This window comes from Danio rerio, chromosome 18 (assembly GCF_049306965.1).
Source record: "Danio rerio strain Tuebingen ecotype United States chromosome 18, GRCz12tu, whole genome shotgun sequence".
Classification (NCBI taxonomy): Eukaryota; Metazoa; Chordata; class Actinopteri; order Cypriniformes; family Danionidae; genus Danio; species Danio rerio.
Window position 1 is genome coordinate 16,306,503 of NC_133193.1, and position 13,891 is coordinate 16,320,393.

The window sequence follows — 13,891 nt, forward strand, 5'->3', positions numbered from 1 at the left end:
GTTGTTGTTGTTGTTGTTGCTTTTATTGTTGCCATGATAAAAAAATATATATTTGTAGAAAAACTCATGTTCTGTTGTCATTAATATTTTAATAAACTTTAATATGTAAAACTGTCTGAGATATGAACAAAAGCAAGTGATGCATCAAAGTTTGATTAAAAAAAATCTTGAGTGGTTATAAAAATCCTTAAAATCATTTAAACTGTTTATAAAAACAAAAAAAAAAGTAATTTGTTTAAAGTATTAACTGATATTAATGATATGACGTAGTTCCGGAAACTTCCTACTTCTCTGTTTATCCATCTGACAATACTGTCAATTCCTTTTCACAGCCCCCTGTCGTTTTAAAGAATATAACAACGGCGAATGCGGCAAGTATAAAAGCCTTGTCTGTTTCGTGAGGTGCACGCGCAGTCAGCGGAGGAGCGCGATGCGGCGCCAGGCGAAAGTATAAATCCAGCTTAATAGAGAAGACTCCAGATCCAGATCTGTTTTTAGATTACTGTGACGGTTGGGTTTAAGGTTGGGGTAGGGGTAGACGTAAACAAAATACAATTAATGGCAAATTTAATAGGTAATATAAATAATTCTCGTTAACTTCCTGCTGCAGCCGTATGTGATATATAGCCGGTTAGCTATGTGAATGTATTGTAACAGCCTTCTGAGCCTACCAGTAGGCGCAGAAGGCCCCTACTGACCCATATCTATCAGCTGATAACCACTAATAACGCCCATTTAATTGAGTGATAACATTCATATCATCTAAAGAAAACCCTTTATATTTAGGAGGACCAAAAAAGAGGAACACCTGAGAACTATAGATTAAATTTCCAGATAAATAGATCAACCTTTTTTGAGTTATTGATCAAATCATATTAAAAGGTACCAAACATTTTTTTTAAAGAAATTAAGCCACTTGAACAAAAAAATGATGAATTGCTGTGAGATTGTTTTGGGAGGACCTTCATAACATTGCAGCCTCTGTTTATAAAAAGACATGGAAATTTCAATTAAACTAAGGTCACATTTTATTGTTGTGCTAGCTAACACCTTATTCTTGCTGTATTGCAGATAAAATGCAACAAATATATGGTTATGCTTAAATATTGCTACATGTATGGTTTGATGTTTCGCAAAAACAAATTAATGGTTTTATGTGAATGCTATTGTGTTTTTCATAAGTCTTGGATTATACTGCTTGATTTATATTGGGATTTATGTTTTGATCTCTTTGTTAACCATTTGAAGAGTTTGGGGTAAATTAACTTAAATTTAATTTAAAAAATCTCAATTTATGTTCTGAGGATGAACAAACGTCTTTTGGATTTGAAACAACACAAGGGTGAGTCAACGATGACTGAATTTTCATTATAAGGATGAACGAAGCCTTTAAGTTACTTTTTGCTCCATCAACATCCAGTCATTCCAAAAGCAAACTGCACATTTAACACTAAGAGAACATGTCAACATTCTGGCTCATTCTGAAAACGTAGCCCTATATGCGTTTCTGGAGATTGCGCATTATGTAGCCAGAGATATGTATGGCTGCATTTCATCTTTAAAACAAAAGCTACAGGGTGGTATGACGCCATTCCTTTCCGCGCTTACCAGCTGACTGCTTACCTCCATATGGACAGATTTTATGCTGTTACCAGTTGGTCCTGTAGCTCGACACATGCGTTGGCGGACTTGAGCCGCAGAGCAGTGTTGACCATGAAAATAAGGTTCAAGTCCAAGAAAGAACGGTTCCAGAAAGCGGGTAAGAGCAAAACAGAAGCCAAAAATTTTAATTAAAGTAAATAACAGGGTGAGAATGTGGTAAAATCTGAAAACATGGTAAAAATCAGGCGAGGGCTTTTCTTTTTCTGGATTGCTTTTTAAGACTTGAATTGGATTTGGTACTTTCCGTTATGAATCTGTCATTGTAAATTTGTTTTGGGACTAGTAAAAGTGTTTTGCGTCTTGTTAATTTTTATCTAAAATGTAAATTTGTTTCGTTCTTGGTAAAATTAGTAAAAATGTTTTCCAAAATGTTTATTTGTCTAGAGCTTTGTAAAAGTGTTTCACACTTTGTAATGTTGTTTTTCACTTCCTGTCTACCATAATTAGGAAAGGGGTGGGTGGATCAATCAGTCCTTTTTAAAACACTATTGGTTGGGTTTAGGGAAGGGGGAGGGTGGGGGGATTGGTCGGTTGGTCAGTCAGTAGACAGTCAACAACCTCTGGTGGATTTAGGCGAGAACCGTAGGCACGAATGGCACTCACAAGAGAAATTTGAGATCTGAAAAAGCATACACAGCGGCCTCTGGTGGACTTGCGAAAACAAAATCTGCAAAAAAACGAAGCTCCTGGGAAGTATTTTGCTCTCTCCAGAAATGTATATAGAGGTACGTTTTCTGAATGAGATTGGGTTGAAAAATGTTTCGTCCGTAGAATTTGCAAAATGTTTAATGTGGTCACATGAAGTTGCCACAACTAAAAGCTTTTTTGTAAGTATAATATAATACATCTCTGCACTATTGACGATAGACTTTTTTGGCCCAAAAAATACCATTAAAGTTTTACTAATGCGTCCACACCACAACTGGAATTGCACTATTTCAAGATTAACAATAAAACCCTAATCTGTCACAGGTGTTTTTAAACTTTGAGTCAAAAGCTAAAATGGCATTGTTTCCTTTATGGCTGTAACCTAAAGCACAGATCGAGTCTATTGAGAAGAGATCGTCCATAGTCCTAGATGGAGAACGATGAGTGCATTGCTACCGCCACTGAATGAGCACATTTAGTCCTGAAGGAAGTGAACGTATTGGGATCTCAGCATGCTTGATGAGGTCTGGAGGCAGTTTTAGACAATGGAGCCCTTCGAGGACGACAGATGAATGGAGCGAATGCGTGTGGCCAGCGTCTTCTCCAGGTCATGCAACACGTCAGGACAGCAGTTCTCCACCGGGGTGTTATAGAGCAACTGTTTAAATGGCTCAAGCTCTATGAGAACCGCCATGTTCTTCAGGAAGTAGCCTTCAATGTAGGCCGACAGTTCGGGTGCCTCCAGGAACTAAGGAACACAGCAAATTTAAAGAATGTTTCACATGCAACAAAATTTAGGATGGAAAATTAAAGAGTTCATGAATCGAAAAAAGCTAATTCCCCTTAATCTTTTGGAATATAAGTGGTCATACACAGAGAATAAGGCTTTGCATTTACAAAAATCCAGACAATCAGGAATGCTTTAAAAAAAAAGTGCCTCCGCCATGTTACTAAAAAATTAAATAGTTGTCATGCCAACTTGCTACTGTAAACTGAAGCTTGCAACACTTGCCCCGCCTCCAAGTTCTTCTGATTGGTTCACTGCTTTGGAAGTGACATTGATGAGCATCACTGCATTTAAAATCCTGAAATTATTTTCTCTTTCAGTTACCTTACAGTTTCAATTATGGCACTGCAAAAGATTGTAATGATCATGCACGTTTGTCAAAAATGTGTATATATAGATAAACAATGGAGAATCAGTGCATTGGAATGAAAAATATGCACTGCATCACTTGCTCTAGTTTGCTCACGGGATGTTTTTCGCCTCACACAAATTTTCCACTTGAGTTTAATGTTTTGAACTTACTAAATCCTTAGTCATAGGTATTGTTCGCAGTTTGTGAAAAAAAAATATAATTGTAAAAATAATAATTCCTTACATTTATTTAGCGCTTTTCTGGACACTCAAAGCCCTTTACACATTGGGTGGAATCTCCTCATCCACCACAAGGGTGCATCATCCACCTGGATGATGCAGCAGCAGCCATATTGCAGCCATATTGCGCCAGACAGCACACCACACACCAGCTGATTGGTGGAGAAGAGACTGATGTGATGAAGCCAATTATAATATGGGGATGGTTAGGAGGCCATGATGGACAGAGGCCGGTGGGAAAATTTGGCTAGGATGCCGGGGCAAACCCCTACTCTTTTTTTTTTTTTTTCAAAGGACATCCTGAGATTTTTAAAGATCACAGAGAGTCAGGACCTTGGTTTAACGTCTCATCCGAAAGACAATGCTCACTGTGCAGTAAAGTGTCCCCTTCCCTTCACTATACTGGGGCGTTAGGACCTACATATAGAACACAGGTTGAGCACACCCTGCTGGCCTCACTAACACCACTTCCGACAGCAACCTTGCTTTCCCATTAGGTCTTTCATCCAGGTACTGACCAGGCACAGCCCTGCTTAGCTTCAGTGGACAACCATGTAAGAAATGCAGAGAGCTAGCTGCCGGCTAGTGCACCTGTTCCTAAGATGGCTAGGCCCTCAGAGTATAACGATTTTAGACCGGTGGCTCAGTCAGAGACCTATAAGTACTTGGGCTTTTACAAAACATTGAGAGTTTCACATGGAAAACACACGTAGAATGAGTTTGTTCTCATTTACACAAGAGATTGTATTGTTTACGGAGGTTCCGTCTCTTTGGAGTTAACAAAAAGCGTATGATGTTGTTTTCTAAAGCTGTTCTTGAAAACGTTGTCAGGTATAGTATCACAGTGTGGCTTGGCAACCTATCTGTTCAGTGTAAATCTAAATTGATGCATCTCTTAAAGACAGGATGGAAAATTGTTAGGCACGATGAATATTTTAATGTTCAAGTTTTACATGAGAATTGTGTCCTCCATCAGGTGGAAAGGATTCTGAATGATCCAACTCAATTTTTGTTTCCACATTTTGAATTGCCTCCCTTTGATAGGGGATATAGAGTACTTGTTTAAGTGGGTTTATTTAAGAAGAGTTTATCTTAATTATCATTATACTTACTGTAATTTGTACCATTGTCCATAACAAATTTCCTGTCAAGGACAATAAAGTTTACTACGACTACTACAATAATTATGTATTGATTTTAATTGATGCAAATTCCACCTGTTTGCATTTTGACATTCTTTGTCTTTCACCCACCCAACCCGCCCAGTGGAAATTCAACTTTAGTTACATGTTTTTTTATGTCATTTTTTTTCTTTTGTGAATATTTGTGAGCTCATCGTACAATTAAAACATGCAAGTTTAACCCAAGCCTTATAAAATTTGCCTTAGAATGATGCAACAAAAGCTGCCTCTACAGAAGAAAACTAATGCCTACTTTTACAATACAGCCTCTTTAGCCCTGCCCATTGACATGAAGTGGTAGAACTACAAGAGGCACAAACGCATGATTACAACAAAACAACATTAATTTATCCTAAAAATATAACATTGTGCTGAGAAAAAAAATCTTTTCTTGCCTTCTTAGTGATCCAAACATCAAATTCATACTATATATACAAATCGGTGTGAACACCCGGAGCACATTATACATCAAACAGTGCACTGTTAACTGTTGAGTTACGGGAAATTCGTTGAAATGCAAATAGGGCCACTTATAGCAATCATGTCTAAAGAGTCAACTTCTACATATTAACACAGATCCATATCTTTAAAGAACGATCATGTAATTTATACGTAAGCCTGGCAGTTAAAACACAAGCTTTTTTTAAAGAGACGGAAAACAAAAGATGATGCATTGTTGACTATTTTGGATCTAACAATAATATGGCAATATAAGTGATTAAACTTTATGATGCTTATGTTTTTTTTTTGTATTTTTACAGTTTCAATTCAAATCACATATTATTTTGATGGTAATGAACATCACAGCAGCATCTGTTTATTATTTTAATATGCAAAGCTGTTAGCCAATCACAGACTCGGTTTAATTCCAATTCTTGAATGTGAGAAGCCTATTAAGACAGTTTGTAAAAAAAAAAGGATAAAAAATAGCTTATTAGCTCTAAACTATGATTTTCTAACACCCCAAAATATTAATAAAAAAATTGCAGTTTGTGACCTTTTAAAACCTAAGAACATGTAAGATTGTAACAGAAATAGATTGCCATTACTTTAGCATGGTTATAGATCTCCACACAAGTTTCGGTGTTGATGTTCTTGGCGCAGATGATCTCACAGTGTCTCTGTAATGCCTCCAGCTGGAAGAACTTAGATGCAGAGAGGAGCTGGAAGATGGAGAAGGAGAGAAACTGAGCCCAAAACAAATACACCTCAATATAAACCTACTGTAGCACACAGGATTCCTTGGTTATCAGAAAAAATATCTCAACAGCTTAAAAAAGCAATATGTCAATAAATATTTACACCTAAATTGAATATACGGAAGGCTAAAACTTAGGAAAAGTTACGGTAAAATGTTTTAAATTGTACATAAAAAAATCATAATAATTAAAAAGATTAATAAATATATACATATATTTATTGGGATAAAAATATTTGATAATTATTAAATAATTAATTAATTTCATAAGCATTATTATGAATTGTATTGCTTTACATTGTATAGGAACTTTAAATATAAACATAGATTGTATAACAAAAGGACTGAAACAGCATTATTAGTACTTACATCCATAACCTCAGTGTTTCTGATGTGGAGAGCATCTGTTCCACCACAGTACAGATACTGCATCACCAGCTAGATGAGAAAGCTAAATATTACTTTTGCACCAATCACATACAATAGACACACTTGAATTTTCTCAAAGCATGAAACTGTACCTGAAACACATTGTATTTGACGTGGCTGATTTCAATACAGGTGTTTTCAGCAGCTGGTCTGTTTGCTAGAAGTAGTTTAAACCTTGAGAAGATGCAATTATAAATATGAGTAACTATGAATGAAAACACATCTGTGGTCAAAATTATTTTCAACCTTTGTGAATATGAGAAAAGAAACTGCTTTATCCTATTTTACAATTGAAAATGGAGGAAAATACATTTTGAAATACATGTTTTTCTCCAATATATAGTTGAGGACAAAATTATTTACTGTGATTTTTTCTCTTTCTTTCTTTTTTTCAAATATTTCCCAAATGATGTTTTACAAAGCAAGGAATTTTTTACAGTATTTCCTATAATATTTATTCTTCTAGAGAAAGTCCGATTTGCTTTATTTAAGCTAGAATAAAAGCAGTTTTTAATATTTTAAATCATATTCAATATCATTAGCTTCTCTTAAGCGATACATATTTTTTATTTGTCTACAGAACAAATTAGAGGTCTGCGAGGGACTAATTATTTAGTCCCCCTCCCACCAGGTTTTATTCCGCACCTGACCACTCCCGCAGTATATTCAGCATTTGTTTACCCGCTGTCCACCAAGAACAATTTTCTACTCAACTCGACAGTTCCTGCTAAATTCAAATCTAGTTTCCAAAATCTCACGTTTAAAATGGGTACTATCGAAAGAGTCTGCACTAGTCATACGTTCATCATGTGTAACAGTCGTGATCACTGGCTGTACCGGTGCTCGATAGGAATGAGGAAATCACAGATATGCTGTTCTGAAATATTGTGGGGACTTTATTGTTAGACCACCCAATTCCATTCAAATTACTCCAGAGTAACTGCGATTTATTTTGAAATTTATTCCCACGCCAGGGAAATCTGGCCGGGCCCCGCGATAATACAAACCTCTAGAACAAACCACTTTTATATAATGATTTGCATAATTACCCTAACTTGTAACCCAGTAACCCAGTTGAACCTTTAACTGTCACTTTAAGCTGAATACTAGTCTCTTGAAAAATATCTAGTAAAATATCTTGCATTGTCATCATGGTAAAGGTAAAATAAATCATTTATAAGAAATTAGTTACTAAAACTATTATTTTCAGAAATGTGTTTAAAAAATCCTCTTCCATTAAAAAGAAAAAGGGGGAAACAATATATAGGATGGCCAATAATTCAAGAGGACTAATAAATCTGATTTCACCTGTATGCATTTGAACAGATTTACAAAGGGTGCTAATAAATGAAACCATGACTTTTTTTTCTTGGGCCTCATGCTGTTTAAATATGTATTGTAACTTTAAAAAAAAAGCACACCTTATGTCACGTCAGGTACAGGACAGTAATAATACAGTGTTTTCTTTCAGGGTGATGCAGTGACCTATCTGACCTGTTGGAGGCGGTGAAGAGCAAAACTTTGTGAGCGTAGAATGGCTTTCCCTCCACCAGAAAGGTCACGTCTGACATCTCCTTGTTATTTAGAAAATGAGGATCTGACACACAAACACATCACAGATGCATTAGCTGTGGCTGCCATCTCTGGAAATCACAGCTGTTGTCAATAGAGCTCTATAAAGGTTAATCCAAAAAGGACAATTCTGTCATATACTTCACTTTCTCATTATACGTTTCTCTTTGCGCTGTGAAACATAAAAGGAGAATGTTTTCAGGATTTCAGCCTTCTGGTTGTTATATTTATTTGTAAAGAATGAGGAACTTTCAAGGACGCAAAAACACCATGACTGAAGTCGAACAAAAAATAAGAAAATAAAGAAACCACTTAAGTCTCAATTTTTTTTATTTACTAGATTTGATAGATATTGGTATCAGTAAAATTATTATATTTATTCAATCCTATGAAGATTTTATGACACCTCACAATTTTCAAATAAGATATAACAATTTTAACTGTTAAAAATATGCATAAATTAGCAGTTTTTCATATTTTGTGACTCATGTTTTTTTATTTATGCTTTTGAATCACATTATGGGACCTTGATCTTTCTTCTGACAACTTTTAACCTTAAAAAAGTGACTTTTATGAACATTTATAATAGTAATATATTTTCTGGATTGGTGTTGTATTTTATGCTGCAAGCTGTACATTTTCTTTTATTTTACAGATTAATTTATTTATATATAATTTCTTATTCATTATATAATTTCAACCTATTAAAATGTCAGTAAAAGTCACGACAGAGCAGAGATCAACATCCCATAGTGCAGTTCACACGCATAAATAGACAGAAAACACAACACATGGAAACTGTTTATGATCACACTTTATTTTGATGGTCCGTTAGTTGAATTAAGGTTACATTGCAACTAATTCTCATTAGATTATAAGTAGACTGTTAGTTTGGGGTTAGGGTTGGGGTCAGTGTAAATTTTCCACATAATATTAATTACTTAACCTTTTTAGAGTAAAAGCAAGTTTTTGTTTCTAAAAATGAATATAAACATCATAAATATAAACCATTTATCAATAGTAGTAGATAAATCAAGTTTTTGCAATTGTACTCAAAACACAACATAAAAACAAAAAATCTGAAAATTACAAAAAAGAAATTGGGTTCATTTTTACAACATAAATTAATAACATAATATTGAATTATTAAGGAATAAAATGTTGGTTGTTAATAATCTAAAGTGTAATTGTTAAAAAAACTGATGATTTTTCAATAATAAATCTTTATTTGGAGATGATGATAAACAGTGGAAATAAAAACTGCATTTAATTGTTGCACATTTATGATTTCACAATAGGGTAGACTTATGCAAAAAAAGACAGGTCAAGCGCTTCTGGTGAACTGTGTGCCATTTGTTTTCCTTCATCAGTGATCTTTACTGCTTGATGGATATACGATATAAAGTGGGTCTCAGAATGTACAGGAAGCACTGCATTAAATTACATTTTTCTGCACCATGTCTTTAAAATTTATGAAAATGTATTTTACTCTATTATTTTCAATGGAGTTTCTGCGCTTGCCTGCTGATCCAAATGGCAAATGCATATAAGCGACTTTCCATCTCCTTTTACGCTTGAACAACTAAATAAATGCTGAAGTTTATTTAACTGACTGTATTTTATTTACATTACAACATGCATACTTTAAAAAACCCACCTAAAATAGAAAAAAATCAGATTAAACATTTACCAGAAGTTTATCGGTATGATAAGAAACTGTGCATATCCCCTATAGTAAGCTTTTCATTTGCAAAAGGTACGGTAATAAGCAGTGAAAATAAAAACTGCATATAATTGTAGCACATTTATGATTTCGCAATAATAAACTCTGCATTTGCAGATGATAATAAGCAGTTTATTAAATAAGTATTTAATTTTAGCAAATTCTATAGAATTAGTTTCCGAGAAAAAAGGAAAACGATAACTAAAGATTATAAAGATAAAATAGTAAAGATATCTAAAAAATAATGATATCTAAAGTCATACCAATAAGCATACCAATAAGTAAGCATGAATCTCTTAAAATATGTTTTTAATGGCACACAAATGACAATTTCCCTTGACATCAAAAAAAAAAAAGAGAGAGAGAGAGAGAGAGAGAGAGAGAGAGAGAGAGAGAGAGAGAGAGAGAGAGAGAGAGAGAGAGAGAGAGAGAGAGAGAGAGAGAGAGAGAGAGAGAGCACAGTTTAATTCAAGTCAGTCAGTTTGTTCTGGTGATGAAAGCTGATCTCTTTACAGTACGTACCCAGTCTTGAGGTCTGTTTCCTCTTGATCTCGGTCAGTTTTGGAATGGGATACGGGCCGTAGCACTGAGTAAATATCACAGCCAGCTGCTGACTAATCACTTCGTTCTGCAAAGCAGGAGAAAGAGTAACAGGTAAGACCACTGCCATCAAACCCCATTACTAAACAACACAGACTGACTTGCCTTGTTACAACGTCTTTAACCACTGAAAAGTTGTTTTTTGTTCTTCATTTGAGGTAAAAAATAAAATAAAATTATATATATATATATATATATATATATATATATATATATATATATATATATATATATATATATATATATATATACCTGAACACCAAATAACAGCTTTGTGCGAGAAGAATCAGTTCTTTTTAGACACTGTACCACAATTTATCATGCACTTATTTATGCATATTTAGAGCTTGAAAATATTCACAAATAACTATACATGCAAACTCAACAGGATCTACAGCACATGTGTCAAAGCCAGTTCCTGGTGGGCCATAGCTCTGCACAGTTTAGTTCCAACCCTATTAAACACACCTGATCAAACAAATTGAGTCCTTCAAGCTTGTTTGATACCTACAAATTAGATTGTTAAAGCAGGGTTGAAATTAAACTGCAGGTCTCCGGCCCTCCAGGAATTGACTTTGACACCTCTGATCTAACGTTACAAGATCTCTACAGCAGTGGTCTTCAACCACCTTGCCGCAGACCTGTACTGATCCGTCGATCAATTGGTAACAGGCTGCACAAGAAATCATTAATTATTTTCGTTATATTTAATTTTTGAATCTGAACAATCTTTTATTTTGAAAAATGACCGTATTTCTCAATTACATCTCGGTCACTTGAGCATCCAAATTTAACCCACAAGCAGCAAAATGAGTAAGAAACAAACGTCTTTGAAAAGGTTCTTTGCTAAGGGGAAAAAGCACAGTAAAGGAAACGCAAACCTACAAAGTATGGATCTGCAACCCATTTGACAACAAATCAGGTGAATCCACCATGTTTGTGCAAGAACATCAACTGCTGGAGATCACAAATGGTGGCGGCTTTTTAGGGGCCGATCAGATATCCCTGTTTTTTACAATTTGCTCAAGTTCGTTATATCCAATGGAGGTGTGCGGCTTGCGTGTGCAAGCGGCATGAAAATCAGCCTTGAAGTGCTCACCGTGAGCCACGTGACAAGAACTGACCATTCAGCTTGTATGGAATATAAACATTTCGGTAGACTAATTATCTCAGACAAACACAAAACAGCCAAACACTACTGTGCTTTGAAATTTTCTCCTTAAATAAAACTTGTATTTGAGTGACAGCTTGTCATCCTCTGAGAAAACGGTTGATGGTCGCCTAGCAACCTGCGAACCTCCGACCCCCCACCCCAGCCTGTGGTAAAATTGTCAAGCGTTGACCAATCCGTGGTGATAAAAAGATTCTGCAATCAGAAAATGTGAGCCAATGCCTCTAAAAACACACTACATTTAATTAAAGAAGATATTCTGAAGAAAGGTGAAAACCTGTACCCAATGACTTCCATAACAGGAAAAACAACAACACTGTTAATGTTAAATGTAAAATGACACAGTATTTAACTGTAATATGAACTGTATTTTACTGTAGGACAGTTTTGCAGTATGTTACTGTATTTTAAAGTTGCATTGGGAAAATTACTGTACATTTTACAGTAAATATACATTGCTGTAAATACCTGTAAAGCAAGGTAAATGGTGCTGTAAATGTAAATACAGTATTCTTGCTGTAATTAATTTACAGTAAGTAACTGGTGAACTGCTACCAGCTACTGTAGATTCTGCAGGAAATTGTTAACAGTAAGCTGTGGAAGTCAATTGTTGCAGGTTTCCATCTTTCTTAGGAAGATCTTTAGTGTTCAGCAGAAAAAAGACTTACACATGTTTTGGAACCACTTGAGGAGAGTAAATTGTGAAATAATTGTAATTTTAAGTCTAAATGATCAAAATAAACGGATCTCCTAAACTGAAAAATAAATTCATCTGCAAACTCTAAATCTAAAATAAATGTACAGAATGTGATGTGCTTGTTTATTCGGTCAGCATTTTATGCTAACACTGCATTGCACATGACTACAATGATTACAAAAAAAGATTAAAAATTAATTACAGATGTAATTACATGCATGAACTGAATCAGTCATATAAGTACAGTGTAAAACATGCATTTACACAATAATTACATTGTAACAGATGATTAACTTCAGTTTAAGTACTGTACATATTAGTTAAGGCCACCTATTATGAAGTGGGACCAAAAAAGATACAAAAATGACACAAGTCTGTGTATAATGTTACAACAAAGCAACAAAATTGTTTAAAATTTTGAGAAATTTATTGCAAAATTGATTCCATTTATTTTAGTTTAACGCCACAAAAATCAGGGAAAAAAAATCATGTGGGGACTGTACAGGAAGGGAAACATCCATAAACGGACCACCTAAATTTCCTACAACTTTTCCTTCGTCTTTGTACTACTAAAACACATATGTAAGCTTGCATAGCAAAATCACAGCGACTACTCTTGAGAAGCACCAATGCAGAGAGTTTAAGGATCAATGCTTTCTCAAGAGTTGAGAGGAGTACGTTAAGTGCAGGAAGATGCCTAAATCCCTGTCGGATCTCTCTCTCTTTCTCTCTCTTTGCAGTCTGAACCATCAGCTTCTCTCAGAGGTTCCTCATCAAGCTGACATTTCCCTCGCCCCGTCCTGACTCTGCCTCCACAAATCACCTGCTGTCAGCACAGCGTCGCTATTTCCTCATTCTCTGGCTCTCTCTCTCTTTGTACTAACAAGCAGACACACATTATTTGTGAAGGTTGAGCAGAGAGTGGAAACTGTCAGTCTTCCCTGTAGGGCTTAGAGTGAGATTTCCTCATGCATCAGCCTTGACAAACACCTATCTCTCACACACACACATACACACATCTATGGGAGGAGTCCATGTTTATCCTTCCTTCCTGGAGCATCTGATCTAAAGAAGGGGGAAGCTGATGTGGTTGTGATGGTCAACATCTGAGGATGCTTCATGGCACACTGGGTTTTAAAGAGAAGCTATTATGTAAGGCTGGGGGTGATGTTGACAGAACGAGCAATTCAGACATGTGTGTCTGCACAAAAATAAATAAACAAATAAATATTGTGGCGTGAAGGGTACAGGCTGTGTAAAAAACCTATGACAGTGTCGTTAGCAGGTCATTCCACTGTGGCGACCCCTGATAAATCAAGGACTAATCTAATGGAAATTAATGAATATATACATTTACATTTACATTTAGTCATTTAGCAGACGCTTTTATCCAAAGCGACTTACAAATGAGGACAAGGAAGCAATTTACACAACTAAGAGCAACAATGAATAAGTACTAAAGGCAAGTTTCAGGTCTGTAAAGTCTAAGAAGGGAAGTATTAGTAGTTTTTTTTTTTTTTTTTTTTGTACAGTTAGTGTGATATTCAAAGAGACAATAATGTTCTGAAAATTACCTTACTGACATGATCATTTTTAACTACTTTTTATTTTAATATTTTTTACAATTTTGTT

The 13,891-nt window shown here is 35.1% G+C and overlaps 1 protein-coding gene across 2 annotated transcripts in view; it reads right to left on the bottom strand.

The window, feature by feature from the left end:
• Positions 1–131: 131 nt before the first annotated feature.
• btbd11b (BTB (POZ) domain containing 11b) overlaps positions 132–13,891 on the bottom strand; it is a 148,311-nt gene continuing 134,551 nt past the window's right edge. Inside the window, exons 11-16 of one of the 2 annotated variants that reach the window (XM_021467774.3) lie at positions 10,314–10,419; positions 7,991–8,093; positions 6,589–6,670; positions 6,437–6,505; positions 5,919–6,032; positions 132–3,058 (exon numbers count right to left, since the gene is read on the bottom strand). In XM_021467774.3, coding sequence (XP_021323449.1) covers positions 2,849–3,058; positions 5,919–6,032; positions 6,437–6,505; positions 6,589–6,670; positions 7,991–8,093; positions 10,314–10,419 — 684 coding nt within the window. In that variant the 3' untranslated portion in view covers positions 132–2,848. The remainder of the gene's footprint in view (positions 3,059–5,918; positions 6,033–6,436; positions 6,506–6,588; positions 6,671–7,990; positions 8,094–10,313; positions 10,420–13,891) is intronic. The other variant, NM_001424048.1, reaches the window with a different exon arrangement.